Source organism: Pseudophryne corroboree, chromosome 6 (genome assembly GCF_028390025.1).
Source record: "Pseudophryne corroboree isolate aPseCor3 chromosome 6, aPseCor3.hap2, whole genome shotgun sequence".
NCBI classification, from domain to species: Eukaryota; Metazoa; Chordata; class Amphibia; order Anura; family Myobatrachidae; genus Pseudophryne; species Pseudophryne corroboree.
Genome location: NC_086449.1, coordinates 840,029,841 through 840,046,004, shown reverse-complemented (window position 1 = coordinate 840,046,004; position 16,164 = coordinate 840,029,841). Strand labels below are relative to the sequence as shown.

Here is a 16,164-nt window from a genome sequence, read left to right as displayed (position 1 = left end):
ACATCACACGTACACTGCAGATACTCTGTACATAGCAGGATGCACAGTCCATACACGTTACATCACACGTACACTGCAGATACTCTGTACATAGCAGGATGCACAGTCCATACACGTTACATCACACGTACACTGCAGATGCTCTGTACATAGCAGGATGCACAGTCCATACACGTTACATCACACGTACACTGCAGATGCTCTGTACATAGCAGGATGCACAGTCCATACACGTTACATCACACGTACACTGCAGATGCTCTGTACATAGCAGGATGCACAGTTCCATACACGTTACATCACACGTACACTGCAGATGCTCTGTACATAGCAGGATGCACAGTCCATACACGTTACATCACACGTACACTGCAGATGCTCTGTACATAGCAGGATGCACAGTCATACACGTTACATCACACGTACACTGCAGATGCTCTGTACATAGCAGGATGCACAGTCCATACACGTTACATCACACGTACACTGCAGATGCTCTGTACATAGCAGGATGCACAGTTCATACACGTTACATCACACATACACTGCAGATGCTCTGTACATAGCAGGATGCAGTTCATACACGTTACATCACACGTACACTGCAGATGCTCTGTACATAGCAGGATGCACAGTCCATACACGTTACATCACACGTACACTGCAGATGCTCTGTACATAGCAGGATGCACAGTCCATACACGTTACATCACACGTACACTGCAGATGCTCTGTACATAGCAGGATGCACAGTCCATACACGTTACATCACACGTACACTGCAGATGCTCTGTACATAGCAGGATGCACAGTCATACACGTTACATCACACATACACTGCAGATGCTCTGTACATAGCAGGATGCAGTTCATACACGTTACATCACACGTACACTGCAGATGCTCTGTACATAGCAGGATGCACAGTCCATACACGTTACATCACACGTACACTGCAGATGCTCTGTACATAGCAGGATGCACAGTCCATACACGTTACATCACACGTACACTGCAGATACTCTGTACATAGCAGGATGCACAGTTCATACACGTTACATCACACGTACACTGCAGATGCTCTGTACATAGCAGGATGCACAGTCCATACACGTTACATCACACGTACACTGCAGATGCTCTGTACATAGCAGGATGCACAGTCCATACACGTTACATCACACGTACACTGCAGATACTCTGTACATAGCAGGATGCACAGTCCATAACACGTTACATCACACGTACACTGCAGATGCTCTGTACATAGCAGGATGCACAGTCCATACACGTTACATCACACGTACACTGCAGATACTCTGTACATAGCAGGATGCACAGTCCATACACGTTACATCACACGTACACTGCAGATGCTCTGTACATAGCAGGATGCACAGTCCATACACGTTACATCACACGTACACTGCAGATGCTCTGTACATAGCAGGATGCACAGTCCATACACGTTACATCACACGTACACTGCAGATACTCTGTACATAGCAGGATGCACAGTCCATACACGTTACATCACACGTACACTGCAGATGCTCTGTACATAGCAGGATGCACAGTCCATACACGTTACATCACACGTACACTGCAGATGCTCTGTACATAGCAGGATGCACAGTCCATACACGTTACATCACACATACACTGCAGATACTCTGTACATAGCAGGATGCACAGTCCATACACGTTACATCACACGTACACTGCAGATGCTCTGTACATAGCAGGATGCACAGTCCATACACGTTACATCACACGTACACTGCAGATGCTCTGTACATAGCAGGATGCACAGTCCATACACGTTACATCACACGTACACTGCAGATGCTCTGTACATAGCAGGATGCACAGTCCATACACGTTACATCACACATACACTGCAGATGCTCTGTACATAGCAGGATGCACAGTCCATACACGTTACATCACACGTACACTGCAGATGCTCTGTACATAGCAGGATGCAGTCATACACGTTACATCACACGTACACTGCAGATACTCTGTACATAGCAGGATGCAGTTCATACACGTTACATCACACGTACACTGCAGATGCTCTGTACATAGCAGGATGCACAGTCCATACACGTTACATCACACGTACACTGCAGATGCTCTGTACATAGCAGGATGCACAGTCCATACACGTTACATCACACATACACTGCAGATACTCTGTACATAGCAGGATGCACAGTCCATACACGTTACATCACACGTACACTGCAGATGCTCTGTACATAGCAGGATGCAGTTCATACACGTTACATCACACGTACACTGCAGATACTCTGTACATAGCAGGATGCAGTTCATACACGTTACATCACACGTACACTGCAGATGCTCTGTACATAGCAGGATGCACAGTCCATACACGTTACATCACACATACACTGCAGATGCTCTGTACATAGCAGGATGCACAGTCCATACACGTTACATCACACGTACACTGCAGATGCTCTGTACATAGCAGGATGCAGTTCATACACGTTACATCACACGTACACTGCAGATGCTCTGTACATAGCAGGATGCACAGTCCATACACGTTACATCACACGTACACTGCAGATGCTCTGTACATAGCAGGAGGCACAGTTCATACACGTTACATCACACGTACACTGCAGATGCTCTGTACATAGCAGGACGCACAGTCCATACACGTTACATCACACGTACACTGCAGATGCTCTGTACATAGCAGGATGCACAGTCCATACACGTTACATCACACGTACACTGCAGATGCTCTGTACATAGCAGGATGCACAGTCCATACACGTTACATCACACGTACACTGCAGATGCTCTGTACATAGCAGGATGCACAGTCCATACACGTTACATCACACGTACACTGCAGATGCTCTGTACATAGCAGGATGCAGTTCATACACGTTACATCACACGTACACTGCAGATGCTCTGTACATAGCAGGATGCACAGTCCATACACGTTACATCACACGTACACTGCAGATGCTCTGTACATAGCAGGATGCACAGTCCATACACGTTACATCACACATACACTGCAGATGCTCTGTACATAGCAGGATGCACAGTCCATACACGTTACATCACACGTACACTGCAGATGCTCTGTACATAGCAGGATGCACAGTCCATACACGTTACATCACACGTACACTGCAGATGCTCTGTACATAGCAGGATGCACAGTCCATACACGTTACATCACACGTACACTGCAGATACTCTGTACATAGCAGGATGCACAGTCCATACACGTTACATCACACGTACACTGCAGATGCTCTGTACATAGCAGGATGCAGTTCATACACGTTACATCACACGTACACTGCAGATGCTCTGTACATAGCAGGATGCACAGTCCATACACGTTACATCACACGTACACTGCAGATGCTCTGTACATAGCAGGATGCACAGTCCATACACGTTACATCACACATACACTGCAGATGCTCTGTACATAGCAGGATGCACAGTCCATACACGTTACATCACACGTACACTGCAGATGCTCTGTACATAGCAGGAGGCACAGTCCATACACGTTACATCACACGTACACTGCAGATACTCTGTACATAGCAGGATGCACAGTCCATACACGTTACATCACACGTACACTGCAGATGCTCTGTACATAGCAGGATGCACAGTCCATACACGTTACATCACACGTACACTGCAGATGCTCTGTACATAGCAGGATGCACAGTCCATACACGTTACATCACACGTACACTGCAGATGCTCTGTACATAGCAGGACGCACAGTCCATACACGTTACATCACACGTACACTGCAGATGCTCTGTACATAGCAGGATGCACAGTTCATACACGTTACATCACACATACACTGCAGATGCTCTGTACATAGCAGGATGCACAGTCCATACACGTTACATCACACATACACTGCAGATGCTCTGTACATAGCAGGATGCACAGTTCATACACGTTACATCACACGTACACTGCAGATACTCTGTACATAGCAGGATGCACAGTTCATACACGTTACATCACACATACACTGCAGATGCTCTGTACATAGCAGGACGCACAGTCCATACACGTTACATCACACGTACACTGCAGATACTCTGTACATAGCAGGATGCACAGTCCATACACGTTACATCACACGTACACTGCAGATGCTCTGTACATAGCAGGATGCACAGTCCATACACGTTACATCACACGTACACTGCAGATGCTCTGTACATAGCAGGATGCACAGTCCATACACGTTACATCACACGTACACTGCAGATGCTCTGTACATAGCAGGATGCACAGTCCCATACACGTTACATCACACGTACACTGCAGATGCTCTGTACATAGCAGGATGCACAGTCCATACACGTTACATCACACGTACCCTACAGTGAGGAGGCAGGTATTGGGTTATAATGGGGTAGTCTCTCATATATATAGTTACTCAGAGGTGTGTTTTCTGTACATTTACCTCCATCTCTGCACCAGACCCACTTAGTGTAGGGGTGTTGGGGTGTTGCAGCATATTTTAGGGTCCATTGGTTATCGTGAGACGGGGGAGAAGTGATAACTGTGCTTGGTGAGAGTAGTATACGTATATAGTGATCTGTATACGACTTTTACTGAATACTGAGCTCACAGCTGCGATATGTTCTCAGTAATTAGCTTTCCTGACGCGTAGAGGGGCAGACGGGGAATACTCATCTGTAATTACCTAGCGTTGCAGCGTCTATAGCTCTCCCTGTACCGCGTTATCTCATACTGCAGCGTCTATAGCTCTCCCTGTACCGCGTTATCTCATACTGCAGCGTCTATAGCTCTCCCTGTACCGCGTTATCTCATACTGCAGCGTCTATAGCTCTCCCTGTACCGCGTTATCTCATACTGCAGCGTCTATAGCTCTCCCTGTACCGCGTTATCTAATACTGCAGTGTCTATAGCTCTCCCTGTACTGAGTTCTCATACTGCAGTGTCTATAGCGCTCCCTTTACCGCGTTCTCATACTGCAGCGTCTAGCTCTTCCTGTACCGCGTTCTCATACTGCAGCGTCTGTAACTCTCCCTGTACCGCGTTATCGCATACTGCAGCGTCTATAGCTCTCCCTGTACCGCGTTATCTCATACTGCAGCGTCTGTAGCTCTCCCTGTACTGCGTTCTCCTACTGCAGCGTCTATAGCTCTTCCTGTACCACGTTATCTCATACTGTAGCATCTATAGCTCTCCCTGTACCGCGTTATCTCATACTGTAGCATCTATAGCTCTCCCTGTACCGCGTTATCTCATACTGTAGCTTTGTTTTCTCTCCTCTCTGTTTAGCACGAATGTTACCAAAGTTGAGGATTCTGCTCCTCAAGAAATCAACCATGTAGGGAACCACAGACTACTGATCCGGCCGGAGAACAATAACACCCTGAGAAGTAAGGACATTATGAGGAAGGTGGAGGAGAAAGCCGTGCGGGAGGCGGAGAAGTATGGTTTCCAGAAGGATGGACAGGAGCGTCCTTTAACCAAGATAAACAGCGTTAAACATCAGTCCTATATTTATGACTATGACGTTCAGTCCGCGCATTTCAGATCCATTCATGTGAATGGGCCTGACAACAGAATACATGAAAGTCAGCGCCACACCTCTGAGACGGATTCCGTGGCGCCCCAGCGCACCTTTCCGCCCCACGAGGATGCAGATAGAGTTATACAGAGGACGAATTCTATGTTACAGCTGGAGCAGTGGATAAGAGCGCAGAGAGACAAGGGCCCCGATGATGAGAGTAGCGTGTAAGTTGTAATCCGTGTTTTATTGTCACATCGCTCTTTGTAAATCTCTTTCCCGTATTGCTCAGTGTCCGCTTTCTTTCTGTGCAGTGTAATGTCCTATCAGACGCTACCCCGGAATATGCCCAGTTACCGCGCTCAGATTGTGCCACGTTACCCAGAGGGATATAAAACCTTGCCACGTAACCTGAAGACACGACCGGAGAGTGTCTGTAGCACAGCGGGAATGATACCTGCACCCACCGCCACGGAGGAGAAGCGGCGCTCCATCCGGGACGATACCATGTGGCAGCTATACGAGTGGCAGCAGAGACAGTTCTACAACAAGCAGACGACTCTGCGTCGACACTCCTCTCTGACCAGCCCGAAGACCATGGTCCATATCTCCGACCAGGCCTTACATTCCATCCCCCTGTCCCCCTCTCATGGCTCAATCTCAGGCTACCACACGTACTCTCCGCATCGGGCCTACAGGTCAGAGCTGTCTTCTCCAGTACAGAGGGGAGACCTGACCATTGATCGGAGGCAGAAGCCTCCGCCCAGTAAGGTATTCCCTACGGCTATATGTTCTACTCTGTGCAGCGCAGTATGACTGTTTAATCGCCTGGCTCCATAACACCACTCTGAATCCTAGAATAGGGCTACATCTGTCACCCCTGATAACCTGCATTCTGCCCCTCTCCTATACATGTACCAAATGTAATCACGTGTGTGTGACTGTCCCCTTTATCACAGCTCCTCACAGTGACTGTAGAAGGAGGTTCTCAGTAATCACCTGTGTGTGACTGTCCCCTTTATCACAGCTCCTCACAGTGACTGTAGAAGGAGGTTCTCAGTAATCACGTGTGTGACTGTCCCCTTTATCACAGCTCCTCACAGTGACTGTAGAAGGAGGTTCTCAGTAATCACGTGTGTGTGACTGTCCCCTTTATCACAGCTCCTCACAGTGACTGTAGAAGGAGGTTCTCAGTAATCACGTGTGTGTGACTGTCCCCTTTATCACAGCTCCTCACAGTGACAGTAGAAGGAGGTTCTCAGTAATCACGTGTGTGACTGTCCCCTTTATCACAGCTCCTCACAGTGACTGTAGAAGGAGGTTCTCAGTAATGACATGTGTGTGACTGTCCCCTTTATCACAGCTCCTCACAGTGACTGTAGAAGGAGGTTCTCAGTAATCACGTGTGTGTGACTGTCCCCTTTATCACAGCTCCTCACAGTGACTGTAGAAGGAGGTTCTCAGTAATCACGTGTGTGACTGTCCCCTTTATCACAGCTCCTCACAGTGACTGTAGAAGGAGGTTCTCAGTAATTACGTGTGTGACTGTCCCCTTTATCACAGCTCCTCACAGTGACTGTAGAAGGAGGTTCTCAGTAATTACGTGTGTGTGACTGTCCCCTTTATCACAGCTCCTCACAGTGACTGTAGAAGGAGGTTCTCAGTAATCACGTGTGTGTCTGACTGTCCCCTTTATCACAGCTCCTCACAGTGTCTGTAGAGGGAGGTTCTCAGTAATGACATGTGTGTGACTGTCCCCTTTATCACAGCTCCTCACAGTGACTGTAGAAGGAGGTTCTCAGTAATTACGTGTGTGACTGTCCCCTTTATCACAGCTCCTCACAGTGACTGTAGAGGGAGGTTCTCAGTAATCACGTGTGTGACTGTCCCCTTTATCACAGCTCCTCACAGTGACTGTAGAAGGAGGTTCTCAGTAATGACGTGTGTGACTGTCCCCTTTATCACAGCTCCTCACAGTGACTGTAGAAGGAGGTTCTCAGTAATCACGTGTGTGTGACTGTCCCCTTTATCACAGCTCCTCACAGTGACTGTAGAGGGAGGTTCTCAGTAATCACGTGTGTGACTGTCCCCTTTATCACAGCTCCTCACAGTGACTGTAGAAGGAGGTTCTCAGTAATCACGTGTGTGTGACTGTCCCCTTTATCACAGCTCCTCACAGTGACTGTAGAAGGAGGTTCTCAGTAATCACGTGTGTGTGACTGTCCCCTTTATCACAGCTCCTCACAGTGACAGTAGAAGGAGGTTCTCAGTAATCACGTGTGTGACTGTCCCCTTTATCACAGCTCCTCACAGTGACTGTAGAAGGAGGTTCTCAGTAATGACATGTGTGTGACTGTCCCCTTTATCACAGCTCCTCACAGTGACTGTAGAAGGAGGTTCTCAGTAATCACGTGTGTGTGACTGTCCCCTTTATCACAGCTCCTCACAGTGACTGTAGAAGGAGGTTCTCAGTAATCACGTGTGTGACTGTCCCCTTTATCACAGCTCCTCACAGTGACTGTAGAAGGAGGTTCTCAGTAATTACGTGTGTGACTGTCCCCTTTATCACAGCTCCTCACAGTGACTGTAGAAGGAGGTTCTCAGTAATTACGTGTGTGTGACTGTCCCCTTTATCACAGCTCCTCACAGTGACTGTAGAAGGAGGTTCTCAGTAATCACGTGTGTGTCTGACTGTCCCCCTTTATCACAGCTCCTCACAGTGTCTGTAGAGGGAGGTTCTCAGTAATGACATGTGTGTGACTGTCCCCTTTATCACAGCTCCTCACAGTGACTGTAGAAGGAGGTTCTCAGTAATTACGTGTGTGACTGTCCCCTTTATCACAGCTCCTCACAGTGACTGTAGAGGGAGGTTCTCAGTAATCACGTGTGTGACTGTCCCCTTTATCACAGCTCCTCACAGTGACTGTAGAAGGAGGTTCTCAGTAATGACGTGTGTGACTGTCCCCTTTATCACAGCTCCTCACAGTGACTGTAGAAGGAGGTTCTCAGTAATCACGTGTGTGTGACTGTCCCCTTTATCACAGCTCCTCACAGTGACTGTAGAGGGAGGTTCTCAGTAATCACGTGTGTGACTGTCCCCTTTATCACAGCTCCTCACAGTGACTGTAGAAGGAGGTTCTCAGTAATCACGTGTGTGTGACTGTCCCCTTTATCACAGCTCCTCACAGTGACTGTAGAAGGAGGTTCTCAGTAATCACGTGTGTGACTGTCCCCTTTATCACAGCTCCTCACAGTGACTGTAGAAGGAGGTTCTCAGTAATCACGTGTGTGTGACTGTCCCCTTTATCACAGCTCCTCACAGTGACTGTAGAAGGAGGTTCTCAGTAATCACGTGTGTGTGTGACTGTCCCCTTTATCACAGCTCCTCACAGTGACTGTAGAGGGAGGTTCTCAGTAATCACGTGTGTGTGACTGTCCCCTTTATCACAGCTCCTCACAGTGACTATAGAAGGAGGTTCTCAGTAATCACGTGTGTGTGACTGTCCCCTTTATCACAGCTCCTCACAGTGACTGTAGAAGGAGGTTCTCAGTAATCACGTGTGTGTGACTGTCCCCTTTATCACAGCTCCTCACAGTGACTGTAGAAGGAGGTTCTCAGTAATCACGTGTGTGTGACTGTCCCCTTTATCACAGCTCCTCACAGTGACTGTAGAAGGAGGTTCTCAGTAATCACGTGTGTGTGACTGTCCCCTTTATCACAGCTCCTCACAGTGACTGTAGAAGGAGGTTCTCAGTAATCACGTGTGTGTGACTGTCCCCTTTATCACAGCTCCTCACAGTGACAGTAGAAGGAGGTTCTCAGTAATCACGTGTGTGACTGTCCCCTTTATCACAGCTCCTCACAGTGACTGTAGAAGGAGGTTCTCAGTAATCACGTGTGTGTGACTGTCCCCTTTATCACAGCTCCTCACAGTGACTGTAGAAGGAGGTTCTCAGTAATCACGTGTGTGACTGTCCCCTTTATCACAGCTCCTCACAGTGACTGTAGAAGGAGGTTCTCAGTAATTACGTGTGTGACTGTCCCCTTTATCACAGCTCCTCACAGTGACTGTAGAGGGAGGTTCTCAGTAATCACGTGTGTGACTGTCCCCTTTATCACAGCTCCTCACAGTGACTGTAGAAGGAGGTTCTCAGTAATTACGTGTGTGTGACTGTCCCCTTTATCACAGCTCCTCACAGTGACTGTAGAAGGAGGTTCTCAGTAATCACGTGTGTGTCTGACTGTCCCCTTTATCACAGCTCCTCACAGTGTCTGTAGAGGGAGGTTCTCAGTAATGACATGTGTGTGACTGTCCCCTTTATCACAGCTCCTCACAGTGACTGTAGAAGGAGGTTCTCAGTAATTACGTGTGTGACTGTCCCCTTTATCACAGCTCCTCACAGTGACTGTAGAGGGAGGTTCTCAGTAATCACGTGTGTGTGACTGTCCCCTTTATCACAGCTCCTCACAGTGACTGTAGAGGGAGGTTCTCAGTAATCACGTGTGTGACTGTCCCCTTTATCACAGCTCCTCACAGTGACTGTAGAAGGAGGTTCTCAGTAATGACGTGTGTGACTGTCCCCTTTATCACAGCTCCTCACAGTGACTGTAGAAGGAGGTTCTCAGTAATCACGTGTGTGTGACTGTCCCCTTTATCACAGCTCCTCACAGTGACTGTAGAAGGAGGTTCTCAGTAATCACGTGTGTGACTGTCCCCTTTATCACAGCTCCTCACAGTGACTGTAGAAGGAGGTTCTCAGTAATGACGTGTGTGACTGTCCCCTTTATCACAGCTCCTCACAGTGACTGTAGAAGGAGGTTCTCAGTAATCACGTGTGTGACTGTCCCCTTTATCACAGCTCCTCACAGTGACTGTAGAAGGAGGTTCTCAGTAATCACGTGTGTGTGACTGTCCCCTTTATCACAGCTCCTCACAGTGACTGTAGAAGGAGGTTCTCAGTAATCACGTGTGTGACTGTCCCCTTTATCACAGCTCCTCACAGTGACTGTAGAAGGAGGTTCTCAGTAATCACGTGTGTGTGACTGTCCCCTTTATCACAGCTCCTCACAGTGACTGTAGAAGGAGGTTCTCAGTAATCACGTGTGTGTGTGACTGTCCCCTTTATCACAGCTCCTCACAGTGACTGTAGAGGGAGGTTCTCAGTAATCACGTGTGTGTGACTGTCCCCTTTATCACAGCTCCTCACAGTGACTATAGAAGGAGGTTCTCAGTAATCACGTGTGTGTGACTGTCCCCTTTATCACAGCTCCTCACAGTGACTGTAGAAGGAGGTTCTCAGTAATCACGTGTGTGTGACTGTCCCCTTTATCACAGCTCCTCACAGTGACTGTAGAAGGAGGTTCTCAGTAATCACGTGTGTGTGACTGTCCCCTTTATCACAGCTCCTCACAGTGACTGTAGAAGGAGGTTCTCAGTAATCACGTGTGTGTGACTGTCCCCTTTATCACAGCTCCTCACAGTGACTGTAGAAGGAGGTTCTCAGTAATCACGTGTGTGTGACTGTCCCCTTTATCACAGCTCCTCACAGTGACTGTAGAGGGAGGTTCTCAGTAATGACGTGTGTGACTGTCCCCTTTATCACAGCTCCTCACAGTGACTGTAGAAGGAGGTTCTCAGTAATTACGTGTGTGTGACTGTCCCCTTTATCACAGCTCCTCACAGTGACTGTAGAAGGAGGTTCTCAGTAATCACGTGTGTGTGTGACTGTCCCCTTTATCACAGATCCTCACAGTGACTGTAGAGGGAGGTTCTCAGTAATCACGTGTGTGTGACTGTCCCCTTTATCACAGCTCCTCACAGTGACTGTAGAAGGAGGTTCTCAGTAATTACGTGTGTGACTGTCCCCTTTATCACAGCTCCTCACAGTGACTGTAGAAGGGGTTCTCAGTAATCACGTGTGTGACTGTCCCCTTTATCACAGCTCCTCACAGTGACTGTAGAAGGAGGTTCTCAGTAATTACGTGTGTGACTGTCCCCTTTATCACAGCTCCTCACAGTGACTGTAGAAGGAGGTTCTCAGTAATCACGTGTGTGTGACTGTCCCCTTTATCACAGCTCCTCACAGTGACTGTAGAAGGAGGTTCTCAGTAATTACGTGTGTGACTGTCCCCTTTATCACAGCTCCTCACAGTGACTGTAGAAGGAGGTTCTCAGTAATTACGTGTGTGTGACTGTCCCCTTTATCACAGCTCCTCACAGTGTCTGTAGAGGGAGGTTCTCAGTAATGACATGTGTGTGACTGTCCCCTTTATCACAGCTCCTCACAGTGACTGTAGAAGGAGGTTCTCAGTAATCACGTGTGTGTGACTGTCCCCTTTATCACAGCTCCTCACAGTGACTGTAGAAGGAGGTTCTCAGTAATCACGTGTGTGTGACTGTCCCCCTTTATCACAGCTCCTCACAGTGACTGTAGAAGGAGGTTCTCAGTAATCACGTGTGTGTGACTGTCCCCTTTATCACAGCTCCTCACAGTGACTGTAGAAGGAGGTTCTCAGTAATATCACGTGTGTGTGACTGTCCCCTTTATCACAGCTCCTCACAGTGACTGTAGAAGGAGGTTCTCAGTAATCACGTGTGTGACTGTCCCCTTTATCACAGCTCCTCACAGTGACTGTAGAAGGAGGTTCTCAGTAATCACGTGTGTGTGACTGTCCCCTTTATCACAGCTCCTCACAGTGACTGTAGAAGGAGGTTCTCAGTAATCACGTGTGTGTGTGACTGTCCCCTTTATCACAGCTCCTCACAGTGACTGTAGAGGGAGGTTCTCAGTAATCACGTGTGTGTGACTGTCCCCTTTATCACAGCTCCTCACAGTGACTGTAGAAGGAGGTTCTCAGTAATCACGTGTGTGTGACTGTCCCCTTTATCACAGCTCCTCACAGTGACTGTAGAAGGAGGTTCTCAGTAATCACGTGTGTGTGTGACTGTCCCCTTTATCACAGCTCCTCACAGTGACTGTAGAGGGAGGTTCTCAGTAATCACGTGTGTGTGACTGTCCCCTTTATCACAGCTCCTCACAATGACTGTAGAAGGAGGTTCTCAGTAATTACGTGTGTGTGACTGTCCCCTTTATCACAGCTCCTCACAGTGTCTGTAGAAGGAGGTTCTCAGTAATCACGTGTGTGTGACTGTCCCCTTTATCACAGCTCCTCACAGTGACTGTAGAAGGAGGTTCTCAGTAATTACGTGTGTGTGACTGTCCCCTTTATCACAGCTCCTCAGTGTCTGTAGAAGGAGGTTCTCAGTAATCACGTGTGTGTGACTGTCCCCTTTATCACAGCTCCTCACAGTGACTGTAGAAGGAGGTTCTCAGTAATCACGTGTGTGTGACTGTCCCCTTTATCACAGCTCCTCACAGTGACTGTAGAAGGAGGTTCTCAGTAATCACGTGTGTGACTGTCCCCTTTATCACAGCTCCTCACAGTGACTGTAGAAGGAGGTTCTCAGTAATCACGTGTGTGTGACTGTCCCCTTTATCACAGCTCCTCACAGTGACTGTAGAAGGAGGTTCTCAGTAATGACGTGTGTGTGACTGTCCCCTTTATCACAGCTCCTCACAGTGACTGTAGAAGGAGGTTCTCAGTAATCACGTGTGTGTGACTGTCCCCTTTATCAAAGCTCCTCACAGTGACTGTAGAGGGAGGTTCTCAGTAATCACGTGTGTGACTGTCCCCTTTATCACAGCTCCTCACAGTGACTGTAGAAGGAGGTTCTCAGTAATCACGTGTGTGACTGTCCCCTTTATCACAGCTCCTCACAGTGACAGTAGAAGGAGGTTCTCAGTAATCACGTGTGTGTGACTGTCCCCTTTATCACAGCTCCTCACAGTGACTGTAGAAGGAGGTTCTCAGTAATCACGTGTGTGTGACTGTCCCCTTTATCACAGCTCCTCACAGTGACTGTAGAAGGAGGTTCTCAGTAATCACGTGTGTGTGACTGTCCCCTTTATCACAGCTCCTCACAGTGACTGTAGAAGGAGGTTCTCAGTAATCACGTGTGTGTGACTGTCCCCTTTATCACAGCTCCTCACAGTGACTGTAGAAGGAGGTTCTCAGTAATCACGTGTGTGACTGTCCCCTTTATCACAGCTCCTCACAGTGACTGTAGAGGGAGGTTCTCAGTAATCACGTGTGTGTGACTGTCCCCTTTATCACAGCTCCTCACAGTGACTGTAGAAGGAGGTTCTCAGTAATCACGTGTGTGACTGTCCCCTTTATCACAGCTCCTCACAGTGACTGTAGAAGGAGGTTCTCAGTAATCACGTGTGTGACTGTCCCCTTTATCACAGCTCCTCACAGTGTCTGTAGAAGGAGGTTCTCAGTAATCACGTGTGTGTGACTGTCCCCTTTATCACAGCTCCTCACAGTGACTGTAGAAGGAGGTTCTCAGTAATCACGAGTGTGTGACTGTCCCCTTTATCACAGCTCCTCACAGTGACTGTAGAAGGAGGTTCTCAGTAATCACGTGTGTGTGACTGTCCCCTTTATCACAGCTCCTCACAGTGACTGTAGAGGGAGGTTCTCAGTAATCACGTGTGTGTGACTGTCCCCTTTATCACAGCTCCTCACAGTGACTGTAGAAGGAGGTTCTCAGTAATCACGTGTGTGTGACTGTCCCCTTTATCACAGCTCCTCACAGTGACTGTAGAAGGAGGTTCTCAGTAATCACGTGTGTGTGACTGTCCCCTTTATCACAGCTCCTCACAGTGACTGTAGAAGGAGGTTCTCAGTAATGACGTGTGTGTGACTGTCCCCTTTATCACAGCTCCTCACAGTGACTGTAGAAGGAGGTTCTCAGTAATCACGTGTGTGTGACTGTCCCCTTTATCACAGCTCCTCACAGTGACTGTAGAAGGAGGTTCTCAGTAATGACGTGTGTGTGACTGTCCCCTTTATCACAGCTCCTCACAGTGACTGTAGAAGGAGGTTCTCAGTAATCACGTGTGTGTGACTGTCCCCTTTATCACAGCTCCTCACAGTGACTGTAGAAGGAGGTTCTCAGTAATGACGTGTGTGACTGTCCCCTTTATCACAGCTCCTCACAGTGACTGTAGAAGGAGGTTCTCGGTAATCACGTGTGTGTGTGACTGTCCCCTATATCACAGCTCCTCACAGTGACTGTAGAAGGAGGTTCTCAGTAATGACGTGTGTGTGTGACTGTCCCCTATATCACAGCTCCTCACAGTGACTGTAGAAGGAGGTTCTCAGTAATCACGTGTGTGTGACTGTCCCCTTTATCACAGATCCTCACAGTGACTGTAGAAGGAGGTTCTCAGTAATGACGTGTGTGTGACTGTCCCCTTTATCACAGCTCCTCACAGTGACTGTAGAAGGAGGTTCTCAGTAATCACGTGTGTGTGACTGTCCCCTTTATCACAGCTCCTCACAGTGACTGTAGAAGGAGGTTCTCAGTAATCACGTGTGTGACTGTCCCCTTTATCACAGCTCCTCACAGTGACTGTAGAAGGAGGTTCTCAGTAATCACGTGTGTGTGACTGTCCCCTTTATCACAGCTCCTCACAGTGACTGTAGAAGGAGGTTCTCAGTAATCACATGTGTGTGACTGTCCCCTTTATCACAGCTCCTCACAGTGACTGTAGAAGGAGGTTCTCAGTAATGACGTGTGTGTGACTGTCCCTTTTATCACAGCTCCTCACAGTGACTGTAGAAGAAGGTTCTCAGTTATGACGTGTGTGTGACTGTCCCCTTTATCACAGCTCCTCACAGTGACTGTAGAGGGAGGTTCTCAGTAATCACGTGTGTGTGACTGTCCCCTTTATCACAGCTCCTCACAGTGACTGTAGAAGGAGGTTCTCAGTAATGACGTGTGTGTGACTGTCCCCTTTATCACAGCTCCTCACAGTGACTGTAGAAGGAGGTTCTCAGTAATCACGTGTGTGTGACTGTCCCCTTTATCACAGCTCCTCACAGTGACTGTAGAAGGAGGTTCTCAGTAATCACGTGTGTGTGACTGTCCCCTTTATCACAGCTCCTCACAGTGACTGTAGAAGGAGGTTCTCAGTAATGACGTGTGTGACTGTCCCCTTTATCACAGCTCCTCACAGTGACTGTAGAAGGAGGTTCTCAGTAATCACGTGTGTGACTGTCCCCTTTATCACAGCTCCTCACAGTGACTGTAGAAGGAGGTTCTCAGTAATCACGTGTGTGACTGTCCCCTTTATCACTGCTCCTCACAGTGACTGTAGAAGGAGGTTCTCAGTAATCACGTGTGTGTGTGACTGTCCCCTTTATCACAGCTCCTCACAGTGACTGTAGAAGGAGGTTCTCAGTAATGACGTGTGTGTGACTGTCCCCTTTATCACAGCTCCTCACAGTGACTGTAGAAGGAGGTTCTCAGTAATCACGTGTGTGACTGTCCCCTTTATCACAGCTCCTCACAGTGACTGTAGAAGGAGGTTCTCAGTAATCACGTGTGTGACTGTCCCCTTTATCACAGCTCCTCACAGTGACTGTAGAAAGATGTTCTCAGTAATCATGTGTGTGACTGTCCCCTTTATCACAGCTCCTCACATTGACCGTAGAGGGAGGTTCTCAGTAA

General features: G+C 48.1%; 1 protein-coding gene across 1 annotated transcript in view; it reads left to right on the top strand.

The window, feature by feature from the left end:
* Positions 1-16,164, top strand: part of PLEKHA5 (pleckstrin homology domain containing A5) — a 303,743-nt gene that overhangs the window by 115,417 nt on the left and 172,162 nt on the right. Inside the window, exons 7-8 of the mRNA XM_063930091.1 lie at positions 5,353-5,811; positions 5,899-6,355. Of these exons, the coding sequence (XP_063786161.1) occupies positions 5,353-5,811; positions 5,899-6,355 (916 nt within the window). The remainder of the gene's footprint in view (positions 1-5,352; positions 5,812-5,898; positions 6,356-16,164) is intronic.